The 14,919-nt window shown below is 38.6% G+C and overlaps 1 protein-coding gene across 1 annotated transcript in view; it reads left to right on the plus strand.

The window, feature by feature from the left end:
* ncam1b (neural cell adhesion molecule 1b) overlaps positions 1 to 14,919 on the plus strand; it is a 111,032-nt gene that overhangs the window by 43,818 nt on the left and 52,295 nt on the right. The window contains exons 2-6 of the mRNA XM_053646495.1: positions 10,058 to 10,132; positions 11,493 to 11,702; positions 12,235 to 12,378; positions 12,735 to 12,872; positions 14,683 to 14,800. Coding sequence (XP_053502470.1) covers positions 10,058 to 10,132; positions 11,493 to 11,702; positions 12,235 to 12,378; positions 12,735 to 12,872; positions 14,683 to 14,800 — 685 coding nt within the window. The remainder of the gene's footprint in view (positions 1 to 10,057; positions 10,133 to 11,492; positions 11,703 to 12,234; positions 12,379 to 12,734; positions 12,873 to 14,682; positions 14,801 to 14,919) is intronic.

Here is a 14,919-nt window from a genome sequence, read left to right on the forward strand (position 1 = left end):
GAAGCACACACTACTACTCCAATCATGTTAAAAGATAAAAAGATTGAGTTTACACTATATGCACAAAAAGCTTCAGAAAACACTTTAGTCAGCAAAAGCTCAGCAGAACTGGTTTAATTATCTTTTTGAGAAACAGACCATACTCTCCCCAGGCTTCTGTTAAGCTGCTCATTATATCCTTTATGCAGTGGCACCACTTCTGGAGCAGTGAAGTCTGTAAACACACACAGACACACACAGATAATCAGCTTAGGCAAGACCAGGAGCTAGCATAATGTGACAGGTGTCTTACAGATTCAGCAACAACAACAAAAAAAAAACCCAACTTGGATTCGATAGCTGGAGCGGATGGAAGACACCTGATGTCAAAATTCATTGAAACACAATGCTGTGAAACCTCTATTAATCTTGTACATTAACACTCTTAACCGCAGAGACAATAGAACTAAAAAATAATGACGAGGAGCAACAATAGTACCAGAACTTGTCTCAGGAAAGAAAGCTACTTAATTATTAGAAGTGTTCAAACTGTCAGTGTGGTTGTACAGTGATCACATACGTGAGGCTATGTGAATTTTCTGAACAGGTATGATTCCTTCCTAAATACTGTCTATAGCTGTAAGATATAGTTCTTGTGGTTTCTTACAGATGTAGCAGTGTGCATTAACAAAGCTTTTGGCAAATAATGTTAAAAATTAATTCATAACAAAATACAGAAGATTTAATAGCTGACCAACTTTGCTTGCAAATCAATCTAAGATTAAAAAGCTCGCTGTCTGAGCTCATTATAGGTTGAGCAAAAGATTAGACCTTATTTGCATTGCAAAATGAACATATAACGACAGGGAGCAGCGACATTGTCTGAGAGAAACATAATGAAATTATGAGGATAATGCAGCCGAGACCATGTTGTCCTCTGTATGAACTATTAACCTTTTCCCATATTCCAGATGCAGGCTAAAATGAGTCAGCATGTACCATTTGTTCATGTGAAGTATAATTGGAGGGCTGTTGCCCTGTTATTTTGAGTAGGTTTTGAAAAATGTCACTATGCAATAGCCTGGAAGCTGGAAGGAAAACAAAACAGCAACAGAGCAAGCTCTGTTTACAAAATCTGCCCCCTATGCACTGCTTTGGAAGCTTGATGACCTTTGACCCCCCAATGGGGGAGTGCTGGACACGTCATCCAGGGCATTAACATACACTGCACACCATTGAGACCGCAACACTCAATTTCATGTTGCCAAGCAACAGGGACATCGTAGCGGGAATGCGGCAAATTGGGTTTTAAGCAAGCCTTTGCTTTCACAGGAAGGTAACATACCTTCATGATTGTGAGGAACATCTTGTTGTCAAGGAGAAAACGTGGCTAATTGCTCGACTTAACCTGCTTAACGTGCTCACATGTTTGTTCATAGGAATAAATCTCATATTTATCCCTCTTCCACATAGAATGGAATGAATGTTTACATTTCAGAAAACATAATCCAAGTTCCTGAGTGTTGAGATCTCAGCACTTTTTTTTAGTTATTACAATTTTGTTTGCATTTGAATAATATTGCTTATTTGTCTTATTTGTGTTCATATATAGATCACTGGGAATCATAGATGTTGTTTTTCAGTCCATTGACCAGAAACATGGGCTCTGTGTTTCCTATTGAACTTCCTTGACACACTTTAAGGACCTTGATCTTTTCACTACTTCACAATGGATTTCCTATTGAACTAAGCTACATTTTTTTTCATTTAAAATAGTACAGTTGTAATTATAGAACAGAATGATCGTTATCTAACATTTCACTGGTGATATTGAGCCAAGCAAATTTTATACTGGTAAAATAGTTTGTAGTACTGTTTCACTTTTAACATATTTAATTTTAGCGTAAATTATTTTGGCAGCATGATTTGTATGAATGAGTCTTTGCAAGCTCCATGGGCTGAATAATGATAATTTCCTTTCAAAAGGAACTCAATGTTTCGTGTGGGAAACACCCTTGCACATGACCGGTATCTGAAGTCTGTGTGAAATCAAGCCTATTTATAGGCCTGCTGTGGTCAGGTGATGTTGCATTTTGTGTGTCGCATGATTATAAAACGGCACCTGTAAACCACGTCGTCAGCCTTATTATCTTCAGCCAAAGAGTGCATGTCAGTTATTTGTGCAAATGTTAATAAAAATGTTACAAAACAGTGTTCAATCAGTTCCTTCCCCATCGTGTCACGTTCGCCCGCATCCACGAGTGGAGCCCAAGCCAGCACTAACAGTGCAGCACTAACTAGCTAGCAGGCAAAGAAGGAGTGGTCCTGCGGATGTGATGGGCTACGGAGGGGAGGTATCAGGGGACATGATACCCTAACCGATATCGTCCCAAATTTTCAGTCCCCTCTGGTCAGCACGCTGTCACAGGGCAACGAAAATCTGATGCTTTCCCTCCGATAGAATGTGGAAAAGTTACGGCACTAAAAGACTGTCTGGCAGCGTGGAAACTACTACCACATGTGTCTTCATGGGTTTTGTCCACCATAGAAAAGGGTTACTGGGTCCAGTTCAGAGCTTGACTCCCCAGTTCAGCGGTATGCTCACCACAGTAGTCAGCACAGAGCCCGACATTAGCGCAGGAAGTAAGATCCCTCTTGGACAAAGGGGCCATAGAACATGTACCCCTTTCTATGAGGGAGGGAGGTTTTTACAGCCCTTATATCCTGGTCAGCAAAAAAAGATGGGAGTATGTGGCCAATTTTAGATCTGCGTCATCTGAACCGTACTCTTCAGACATACAGGTTCAAGATGTTGATGCTCAAATGCGGGCCATGTTCCTAGCACTGAAATTCTTTCTTCCTCTGTTGAGAGGTCACCATGTGTTAGTTGTGACAGACAATACAGCGGTGGTGTCGTATCAACCACCAGGGAGGGTTACATTTGCACCCCCTATTCAGGCAACTACTTCTTCTCTGGGTGGAGGGACAGTTTGTGTCAGTGAACCAGAATGTGAGAGCCCACCCTCTCTGACTCCAAGGAGCCAGAGGCGGGAGCCAGTGCACCAAAAACAGAGAGCAGCTCTCAATCATATAAACAGATGCTTGAAGTGATCATTTGGGCTGTTGAAAAGTTCACTTTAGACTGGCCCAAGGATGAGGAAGTGGCTCGTAGCAGGCTGGCCTAGCGTTTTCTCCCCAGTGAAATTAAAACTCCCTCATGCCACACAGAAAACTCCCCTTTTATCCAGAAGTGCATGATGAAGTGCATGACGTGCTTCTGGGGAAAACCATATACCAGCTATATTTATAACCCCGCAACAGCTGATTATTTGGCCATCATGGGGAATGAACAGTACAGGTATTTGGCTATGCCAAAGGTGGAGGACATGCTTGCGAGCTACCTCTCTCCATCGACAGCAGGGAATTTAAGGGGGCCAGCTTTGTTATTCAAGCCATGTAAGGCTACCTCGCACTGGTTGGCAAAGCCTGTGCTGTGGCAGATCTCGCTCGTGGGTCACTGCATACAATGGCAGTGGTACAGGCCTACCAAGCAGATCTGTTGAATGAGCTTGACAGCGGGGAGGAAATTGGGCCTGAGGCAGTGGCGGAGCTTCGCCATGCCATGGATTTGTCTCTTTGGGCGACCAAGCCAACGGCTTGTCATATCGTGCCGTTCACGCGGCAGAGAGGCACCCATGGGACAACACGCTGCCTGCTGTGGTTCGACCTCTCTCCTCCAGTACCAGTGGGGCTGGACGCCATGGTACACACGTGGCCAAGGTCACGTTTGTACACCTTTCCCCCGATCGCTCTGCTCCCACAAGTTCTAACGGGAGTTCTCCAAGACCATCTACATATGCTGCTAATGGCACCTCATTGGCCAGCTCGAATATGGTTCTCTGAGATAATATCCATGCTAGACGGCTCTCCAGTAGTAGATTCACAGGGATCTACTGTCTCAAGCCAGAGGGTTGATTTATCACCCTCGGCTGGAACTATGGAAACTGTGGGTCTGGCCCCTGAGGGGCACCAGCTCATAGATTCCGGTCTCTCAACCGAGGTTGTAGAGACCATGTTGAACGCTAGATCACCATCCACAAGAAAATTGTATGCTCTCAAGTGGCGACTTTTTGTCTCGTGATATGAGGATCATCAGTAACCCTAGCTACAGTCCTGGAGTCCAGTCTAGCTACAGTCCTGGAGTTCTTACAGGAACGTTTCTCAGCAGGGTTCAGCAGCTACAATTGGTAATGTACACTATAGCCTGCGTTATGTGGATTGATCATCTTAGACTATCAAATGTTACTGCTTTTACCACATTAGACACATGAACTTTATCAAATAAACAATGTAAGTGAGCTAGTGCTAAAAGTAGTTCCATTTGTCCTGTTGTCTTTCTTTCTTTCTTTTTTCATTCTGTTGTTAAAGAATTTTAACATTATTTTTGTATCTTTCAAATCAAAAGTCTTTGCTGTTACTTTTCTAATCTTTAAATCTGATCTATTATGTCTTATGGACCCAAATGGAAATATGGTTTTATGTTTCCAGTAGAGCTGCAACAAGTAATCAATAAAATCTATAATAATCGATTATGAAAATCGCTGTCAACGAATGTTATTATCAATTAGTTGGTCTGCGCACGGCACGGGGTACATTTACTCATTGCATTACTTCTGTTCCAAAAACACGCATCGGAGTGTAAATATAAAAGTTGTGTCCCAAATGACATACTATACACTTACACTATGCACTATGTACTCTACCGTCTAGTATATCAATATTAGAAGGGGTAGTATCATCTCAAATGGAAAACTAACAGTTTTTACTAACCAGAAGAATAAGCCGTTTTCCAGTCCATGGCACATGACCTGTAACCATCAGATGGAGGTGTAATCATCAAGTGACAGTGGAAAAAAGGAAGGGGAGCATTTTATATTAAATTCCGCGAAGAAGATCAGAATTTACTAAGCGGAGCTTGTGTTGCATGGACACACGACAGCAGTGATGCACGAGCACAAACTTATGTTTATATCCAAAATGCTACATGGTCTGCAAGACGTTGTGGAAATTGGTGCGAGTTGATTAAAAGGTTTAGTTTAATTCAAGTTTATTGTCATTATATGCTATTTGTGTGATACAGTGATCTATTAGTAACAAGGCCGAGTTGCTCCTCACGCGGTGATAAACAGTGTAGTGCAAGTAAGATCTGTAATGTTAAATTAAAATGTTACGATCAAAGTAAACATAAGCAAAACAATATGACTAAAGGCAGTTAGTAACAGAAACCATAAGGTGCAGTGACAGTGATATTTTATTATTAATTTAGGACTGTAGTTTCATTATCAGTGCTCTTTTGTGCATGGGGCATTCATGTGTAATCAAAAACATTATCAGCCAATTAATCAATTATGAAAATAATCGTTAGTTGCAGCCCTAGTTTCCAGTATATTCCTAAATATAAATAGAGGATATTGTAATATATGCATTAAGTATGTTAAGATTTTTAATGGTTTATCTGACCTATGTTGAGACTCAGAAGCAGCAGTAAACAATCAACAAATGGCATGGCATCGGCCAATTAGGGGAGATTTCAAATAAAACTGAAATTCCTTCAGTATGTATTATAAAGTATTAATCATCAAGGAAATACAATGAGTATGTACTAATTAATTCCCAGAAGTCCTTCAGTCACCTGTGGTGACAGTCTGATGAGTTGATGCTGTATTCTGCAGTCTCCCTAGCCTATTTCGATGAGCACATAATTGGGATTAATATACATAATTAATGTTTTTAGTATTATGGAATTTTGCATGATTTTGGCTCAAGGGAGGTCTGGCAAACTAGATTGTTTCTATAATATGTGTTAGCAATTCAGTTTTCCTTTTAATATGTTTGCAGTAAACTCCAGAGACACTTTCCTTAAAAGAAACTTTTTTTTTTAACCTTTTATTTCCATGAGCACAAGTGAACCAGAAATGGTCTTTGGTTTATATCCTGGTGTTTAAAACACAACATTTAACATTTTTGTTATCTAATAAATATAACTCATGTTACACACTGACAGCATTTGCTGAATAACAAGGACACAGTGCTGATGATGCAAAGTACTACTCATCTCCACAGGTCTGAACTGCATATTGGGGAGGCTGAGTATGTCTGGATGAGATAAATGAGGCCAGGCTTTGCTCAAATTGCAACAGCATCCTTGTGATAAGAGTGAAACAATTAAAATATCTAAAACTGGTATATCTTTCTGCTTATATGATTGCTTTTGAATTCTCAAATCTGATTGGACAGAAAGCCCACATTTCTATAACTGCAGCTCTGACAGGAGTGCCAGCATATCACAGCTTTATATTAATGTGTTTGTTCTAAAATATTCTTTCTATAGAGATAACTTGTAAGGCAGTTGCTCCATAATTAACAATAAGGAGATTTTCCCCCTACAGACATTCTACAGCATTAATTGTAATTATAAATGGATAAAAATGATGACATTCTATGATAAATTAGAAATTCTAATTGTTGGAAAATTTCTGTGGTATAAGAGGAATAAAATACTTCAGAAAATGTTGTTATTAGAAAATAGTCATCTCTGGGGTGGTAACTTAATCCTATAGCAGCATGGTCCCATCATGTTTTATTCCATCCGTATACTGTGTATAAATGACAGCTTGATTATCTATAATACCAATTTGGTCTTGTTTAGTTACTGAGAGTCAATGACTGTTGTCACTTAAATCGAAAAATCTGTTTTATATTCAAAAGTCATTTAAGCCCATATGTTTGTAGCTATTCAAAAGCTTTTACCCTTACTACACAGACTGAGTGAATGTTGTTGATATTAGTAAATAATAGATGCAATATAAAGTGAGTAAATTAGGCAGTGCGTGATTGGGTGAGTGAGTCAGTCTGTGAGTCAGTAAGTAATTCATTTTGTCAGTAAGTGAGTGATACAGTGAATTGGTGAGTCACCAAATCAGAGTGAATTGAGTGGGTGAGACATTGAGTGAGGTGAGTGGATGAGTGAATGAGTAAGTGAATGAGTGAGACAGTGAGTGGGTGAGGCACCGAGTCGGGGAGTGAATTGAGTGGGTGAGTCAGTGAGTGGGTGACCCAGTGTATCAATAAGTGAGTGCGTGAGTGAGTAGGTGAGTGGGTGGGTCACTGAATCACTGAGTGAGTTGAGAGGGTGAGTCACCGAACTAGTGAGTAAATGAGATAGTGAGTGGGTAAGTAAGCGAGTTGGCAAAAACTTTAGGCCCACCCCTTAGCAATCAAAACTCATTATAGACCTTCCAGTTTCATTGCTAACGAAAGCAGTTGCATAACAACAGCGAACACCTTTAAAAAAAAAAATATATATATATATATATATATATATATATATATATATATATATATATATATATATATAAAATTCATACCCTCAGCAGTAATAAGTTCCATTAAAAAATATATATATATTGACAAATGTCTACATGTCATGTTATGGTATTTACAACAAAATTGAACAGAGATATGTTTAGTTTATGAGGGTCTGACTTCTCAGTCACTCAAAGTCAGGGCTGTAGACCAGTGCTGTCATTTCCATATCCTCTATCCAATAAAATGTCCAGATTTAAATGAAGAAGGCTCACAGAAATAATTAATGACAATCTAATATGATAGTGTTTTTCCAAAAGCCTTCGTATATTCATTTGTACAGGCAGTACTATGTGTCTGACTAATAACTGTTGTGTCAAGGCACAATAAATGGCTTTTCCATAAAAACAGCACATTAGCAGCAGTATTGACCGAATGTGCTGATTTAATTGTAGTTGGCCCAGCCTCCCCTTCATATGCTTTATTAAATTACTCTCAAAGTCTAAAAGCCACTGAGCACCCACCTGGGCACAGATCATGTTCCCCCACTGTTCCCCTTTACTTATTTCACAAATGTCTCTTTGGGTCAAACCAAGAAATGAAAAATGTTACACTGTCTGCACAGGTCTGAGCCAGGCCTGACCGGATTTTATTTAGCTTTGATTGAAATATTGATCTGAATTTGCTCTTGCCTGGCTTTATATTTCTCTGCAGTGTGTCTTTCACTGTATAGCCTGCAGGCTTCTACTATAAGTCAGTGCATATCATTCATCATTTTTAAATGAATTCTGCTTTTTTCCCCCCTTGTTTTCAGATTTATTTAGCCAATTTAGATTTTTTTTTTAATGAAATAGTCATATATTTTGAACTTTTGTAAATGCAGCATGGTGGTATAGCGGGTAGTGTTGCTGCCTCCAAAGTCCCCAGTTCAACTAGATCTGGGGCTACTGTTTGTGCAGAGTTTTGCATGTTTTCCCTGTGTGTGGGTTTCATCTGGGTTTTAAAGCTTCTTCCCACCTCCTGAAAACATCCCAGTAGGTGAATTGGCTATGCTAAATTGCCCCTAGGTATGATTGAGTGTGGGAATGTGTGTGTGCGTGCATTGTGCCCTGTAATGGACAATCTAGGGCGTCTCCCCACCTCATCCAAAATGTTCCCAGAATAGACTCCAAATCAACCTTGACCTGGATAAAGTGCTTACTGAAGATGAATGAATGTAATAATATTCCATAAATGTTGTAAAAATGTGTTAATTGTGCTTCGACAAACAGTATTCAGTGTGATTTTTTTGTGATTGGTTTGACATTTTCATTGATGCTTCTCACAAGTTTTCTAGAATAACAAAAAAAGCTACATTTGTGCAACATTATTTGTGGCTTAATTTAAAAGAAACAAATAGTTATGCAGCTTTCATTATTCAAAACTCTTGACTGGGAAAAGTGATTAAAAGTTTATGACACAGTGACTTGATGATATCAACAAACACCTGTCATGTTTGCTGATGTGTCTGCATGACCGACTTCATTCATCTGACCGATGAATGCAATCAGGTCTAATTAGACAATTGTGTGGTGGTCTGTGAAAAAAAAACAACATGGCTGATGTCTCTGTTTCTGAATTCTGGAAAACAGCCAAAATTTTTGGAAAAATCAGGTTTTGACCAAATGTTTTTCTGTCACTAATACAGTCTCAAGTATATTTTACCAAAATGGTATGGAAATGTTTTTATTAAGGCTACTTTCTAACATTGGGCTTCATTTGTCAATCTTTCTGATTATTTCTTACTCAAGTTGTGTTAATGTTTGCGTAAGTCAAACTGAGCCAAAAATTTCCGCTTGATTTACAAAAGTTTCAGAAAATACAAATTTTCTTTGTATTCATGTGTGTATGTTGTTGAATGCCAATCACCTGTAAACAATTGGATTTGACACCAAACTGGGTTTCACAAAAGTTTTATTAAATTTGTGTAACATACGTATATAAGCAATTAAAACTTCATAGAGTAATCCACATATAAAGGTGCAGTAACTCATTGCGTTTTATATGATTTGAAGCCGATTAGTTGAGGTTTACAATAGTTAGCCTTCTTATGCATAAATTTACACACACTCAGGAGCACGAGTAGGAATACAATAAATCTGTTTGTATCCAGCTTGATTAAAGAGGCCCATTTCCTTGGTTGTCTGCCTGCAAAGGTTTTGTTTGGTAAAAAGCCAATTTAACAAATGCAGTCAGTCTGCTTAACCCCTGATTTGTGTAGTTTTTGGATAGAAAAATAAACATATGCCTAATTAATTCAGTTTGTAATCGGATGCACCATCACATCATCCTCAAAACAGAGAAGAGTGCTTACACATTCTGTACAGATAACAGACAATTAAAAAAAAAAATGTTTTAATTGCCTAATAAAGACTTTAATTACAAGAAATGTATTCTGTTTAACAAATGATGGTGTAAACTCATTATTATTATTTTTTTTCATAAATAGAGTAGGTTTTAATCATAGAATTGGTTGGAATTAGAATGAAATCTTGAAATGTAATTTTCTCCATTTTCAATTTTGGAGGTAAATGCTGGAACTTTACTTCTGATTGAAATACATACAGAAACATGTTTCAGTTCAGGAAAGTTGACCACTTGAAAGGTTTTCCCAGACCACCACACAGTTATGTAAAAATCACAACTTATGTAGAATCTGTTCTTCTTTCTACAGCCTCTCTACAAGTGAGCATTATGCCTGCACAAGGAGAAGTAAGCGTCGGAGAGTCCAAGTTTTTCTTGTGTGAAGGTACGTTTGCACATTTTTCCCTTGACAAGACATTAGTTTTTTCTCTCTCTCTAAAATTACTATTATATATAATATAAGATTTCTCGAGGGCGCGTGGTGGCTTAGTGGTAAGCACGTTCGCCTCACACCTCCAGGGTTGGGGGTTCGATTTCCGCCATATGCGGAGTTTGCATGTTCTTCCCATGCTGCGGGGGTTTCCTCCGGGTACTCTGGTTTCCAGTCCAAAGACATGGCATGTCCAAAAGTGTCCATAGTGTATGAATGGGTGTGTGAATGTGCATGTGATTGTGCCCTGTGATGGATTGGCAGCCCGTCTAGGCTACCTGGGATAGGCTCCATGTTCCCCGTTGCCCTGTAGATTAAGCAGTATAGAAAATGTATGGATGGAAGATTTCTTGATGTACAGTATGTTTGTATATTAAGTAGCTGATGTTGCTGGAGGACATCTCTAGTAGGTGTGATCAATTTACACAGGATAAGTTATAAATCACAGAGAAGTGAGTGTCTTCACAATGTACACATAGTGTCATGCTAAAAACTCCATGCGCATTATATACTATATACAACTTACTACAAACTGATAGTGTTGGCGGTCATGATAAACACATGATAGTGTTGGCGGATATGATCAAATGACCATAATATGTCTGTAGGCCTGTGCTAGGAACTCAATCACTTACCTAAAACCCCAGGATGTGTCAAGTAAAGTTCATTTAAACTTGGTCAGTACTTTCGTTTTGGTTGTTTTATTTTAGTTTTGGCGGGAGATGATAGAAAAGCGTGCACAGTTCCTCGAGTGTCTTTATAGTGAAGTAAAACCTAATTTCTGAAAGAATATAATCTTTAACGACATCTCAATTCAAATGGGATATACAGAGTATATTACCTAGGGTTATTTTTCCTAGTCAGTTTATAGCTGGTAAAATATGGTGAATTTGAATCCCAAAGATTCTCCGGTAATAATTACATTGTCCCACATCTCCATGTAAAACTATTTAGATTTTGGCTTAAGTGATCTTTGTGCTACACGTTGTCTCTCAGTGATTTGCTACAGTCCATGTCTTGAGTTTCGAAATCTGTCTGGTAATTGCTCTCATTAACTGAACCATTATCAAAAATTTTGTCTTCTGGTTCAGTGATTTGGTGCTGTTGAAACTACAGATTTAAAATATTATTTGCCATCAGGCGTGATTTACGCCCATTTCATGCTTTTCTGACATATGGACATTCTGGCAACATTTGTTTTAGAGGAACGATGTTTATCACAGTTCATTGAGTTTAATATAGGATGATGAATTAGTTTGCATGAGTTGTGTTAATTGTGTTGGGTTTTAACATCATGCCTTTTGCTGTGGTGCAGTTGTCGGTGCAGTGAAGGGAATCGACTGGTTCTCACCGAGCGGCGAGAAGATTGAATCCAGTAGGCAGGACATCACAGTGATCCGCAATGACGAGACATCCTCTACGCTCACTATCTACAATGCTATCATTGACAATGCCGGCACGTACAAGTGTGTAGCCACCAGCGGAGACCAGCAGGCTGAGGCCACAGTGAACGTGAAAATATACCGTACGGCCACTTCAGCTCTCCTAGATCCAAGATTTCAGCCTTTCTCTCTACTCACTCTGTCTTCAAGGACCCTTTTGTAAAATTTATTATATAATCCTCACTATAAATCATCCTAGTCCCCAGTTATAAACAATATCAGCAATATTAATAGAAATAGACACACAAATCCGCTTAACTGGGTTGGGATCCTCCTGATAGCAGATGTGTGTGTACAGGTGGGAATTCAAATATGGGATAACTGCTAGGAAAATTACTTTTTCACTTCTTATTTATATAGTCCATACATTTTCATAATTTAATCTTTTCGAATATTATCTCTATAATGCAAAAGTAGCCATACTGTAAAAGTAGCGTTCTTCCCTGTAAAACTAAAACTAAATTGTCCATACAGTGCATGATTAAATCTGATGATATAGCCCAGTATTCACATTGGTGAGGTACAAATCTTGTTTTTTATTTGAAAACATTTTTATCTGAACATCTATTTAAAGCTGTTAGTGTCATATAATTGTGTGTATTTGTTCTCCTGCAGAAAAGATTACCTTCAAAAATGTTACATCACCCCAGGAGTTTACTGAGGGGGATGACGCCATCATCGTATGTGATGTGATTAGCTCCCCACCACCCACTATCATGTGGAAACACAAAAGGGCAAAAATCCAGTTTGACAAAGATGGTATGACCTGCTTTTTGTTATTTCCAATAACTGCAATAATTTATTTTGATTTTTAATGTCACATTTAATGCCTTACATGCTATTTTTTTCTCCAGTCATCCGGGAAAGCGGCTGAAGTCTCTAGTGCTATTGTTTGTACTATTATTTCGCTGTTTTATTCTAAACCAGAAAAGATAACAAAGCCGATAATGAATTATTGACAGAGACCGTAATTCATTGCATGACTGGTATTCTCTTAAGATAAGCTGTTACTACAATTAAGTTTAATTACCTGAAAAGCAAATAGGAGTATTTTGACTCAGTGTTTGGTTGGTCCATGTTTTTTTTTTTTGTGTGTGTAAAATCTGCTTTTTCAGTTCGGTTCAAGAATTTGGACAATAACCACCTGCAGATCAGAGGGATCAGAAAGGCAGATGAAGGAGTGTACACCTGTGAGGCCCGCATTATGGCTCGAGGAGAGATTGATTTCCGTGATATCAGAGTTGTAGTAAACGGTGAGCTCTCAGTGCTTTTATTTGCACTTTAAAAGGTTTGCGGTTTTGTGCTAAATTGCTGTTTGTCACATCCCAGTGCCACGCTGTTCAACCCAGACTCTCATTATAATGATTTGGTCTGAATGGAGGAATTTACTGCTGAGTCTTCTATATAAAAAAGTCTACAATAAACGTTGACCTCACATAACAGAACACACAGACAAAGCAAAGCAAATACAAAAAAAGAGGAGAGATTTCTGTTTAGCAATAAGTGCTGTGTGCTCCATATATTATATGTTTACAGAGGATGTTTTGTTTCAGTTTGATATTCTATTTCATAAGGATGCAGAAGGAAGTCGGGCTCTTCTTTTTTTCACATTATATCTCAACAGTGAAAGACTATTACTCTAACTCCCATTTCCAGCTGAACTCTTCAGCACTAAAAATACACAATAATATTTATGGGCCGCATTAGACTGGAAGCATTTTGTAAGTGCAGCATTTTAAGAGGTGTCACTAAACACACATCACACAAAAAGACATTTATAGCGCAAGCTTAAAGCATACAGTATATCTACACGCCCTATGCCCTGCAGATTTCCATTGTAGCTCTGTGAAGAGAGTCACTATTGCTGTAAATTGCTCTACAAATTCTTAAAATGAAGCTCTGTTTCTTGAGTAGAAACGTCTGAGCTGGGGTTTTTCGAAAACTTCTACACCACTGCTACTTGCATTTAAGCCTGAAAAAAATGAGGGCTAGAAAATACGGACTGCTAAAGAAGTGGCGTTTTCTCCTGTCAAATGTAATATAACCAAATATAAAAGTAAGAGACAATTTAAAAATGTAAAAATAAAAATGATACAACAGACAAATATGATGTGATATATTTACGGAGGTGGATGCACTTGTGGATTCAAAGTTTAATAAGCGTTCAAACCAAACACAAAACACACTAAGCAAACGTGAGCAAGGAAACTAAACATAAACTAATACTTAGGACAAGCGAAAGCATAACATGACAACCAGGGACAAGCAAAGCCAGACCCCGAGTGTGGTACAAACCCTGAATAAATACGCACAGGTGCTTGTTAACTGGTGTGGGTGATCATGTGACTGTGATGCAGAGGTGCAGTGGCTGCTGGGCATTGAAGTCCATGGTTCCTTCCGGCAATTCATAACGATATAAATGACAAGAAAGTATACTGGCAATATACAGTATTGCTGCAAAAATATACCTAGTTATAATTATCATGTTAATCGCTGTAAACATTGTTTATAATTATATGCGTTAAATATTCAGTCCTCCAGATAATCAGTGTCTCTGATTAAAATGCTGGCCTATCCCTATGTGGGCAATTTGTTTTTGTTGACTATTATTTTACATGGTCACGTTTTAATATTTACTTATTTAATAATAGGTTATATTTTTATATATGCTTCTGATTGTATTCTGTAGTGTTTTTTTTTTTTTTTTTGCGGGGGGGGGGGGGGGGGGGGGTTTGGGCGGGGGGTTAGTATTTGTACAGCCCAGAGCATAAATTTCAGTGTGGAATGTTGCAGTTACGTCAAATTTTCAGACAGTGCTGGACTTCTGGCTCAAGCCAAAATTGTACAAGAAAAAGTCCAAAGTCCAAGAATCATGAGTAATAAGACATGGGTGTGTTTTAAAGTGTGTAATTCGTATGCAACCTCCACATAGTGACTAAACATGTAGTTATGTCTGATATCTGCAAGCGCAACTCAACTTTGAATACAGCTCTGAAAGAACATAATAATAAGTGGATTATCACTATATTCTGTGTTTATCATTTTTTTCCCCATTTCCCTCAGTTGTTCCCACTATCAGAGTGCGACAAGCCGAGGTGAACGCCACCGCAGACATAAGCCACTCTGCCATGCTGGCCTGTGATGCAGACGGCTTCCCTGAACCTACAATCACATGGATGCGGTAAGCTCATCTTCACTATCTCCCAGAATCCTCCTGATGAAAGAGGGCTATTCATAAATCCCCCATCCAGCTTCCAGCCACTTCTCGCCATGGCGGGCGTGTGTTCTGATTAAGAGATC

The sequence above is a fragment of the Ictalurus furcatus genome, chromosome 17, assembly GCF_023375685.1.
Source record: "Ictalurus furcatus strain D&B chromosome 17, Billie_1.0, whole genome shotgun sequence".
NCBI classification, from domain to species: domain Eukaryota; kingdom Metazoa; phylum Chordata; class Actinopteri; order Siluriformes; family Ictaluridae; genus Ictalurus; species Ictalurus furcatus.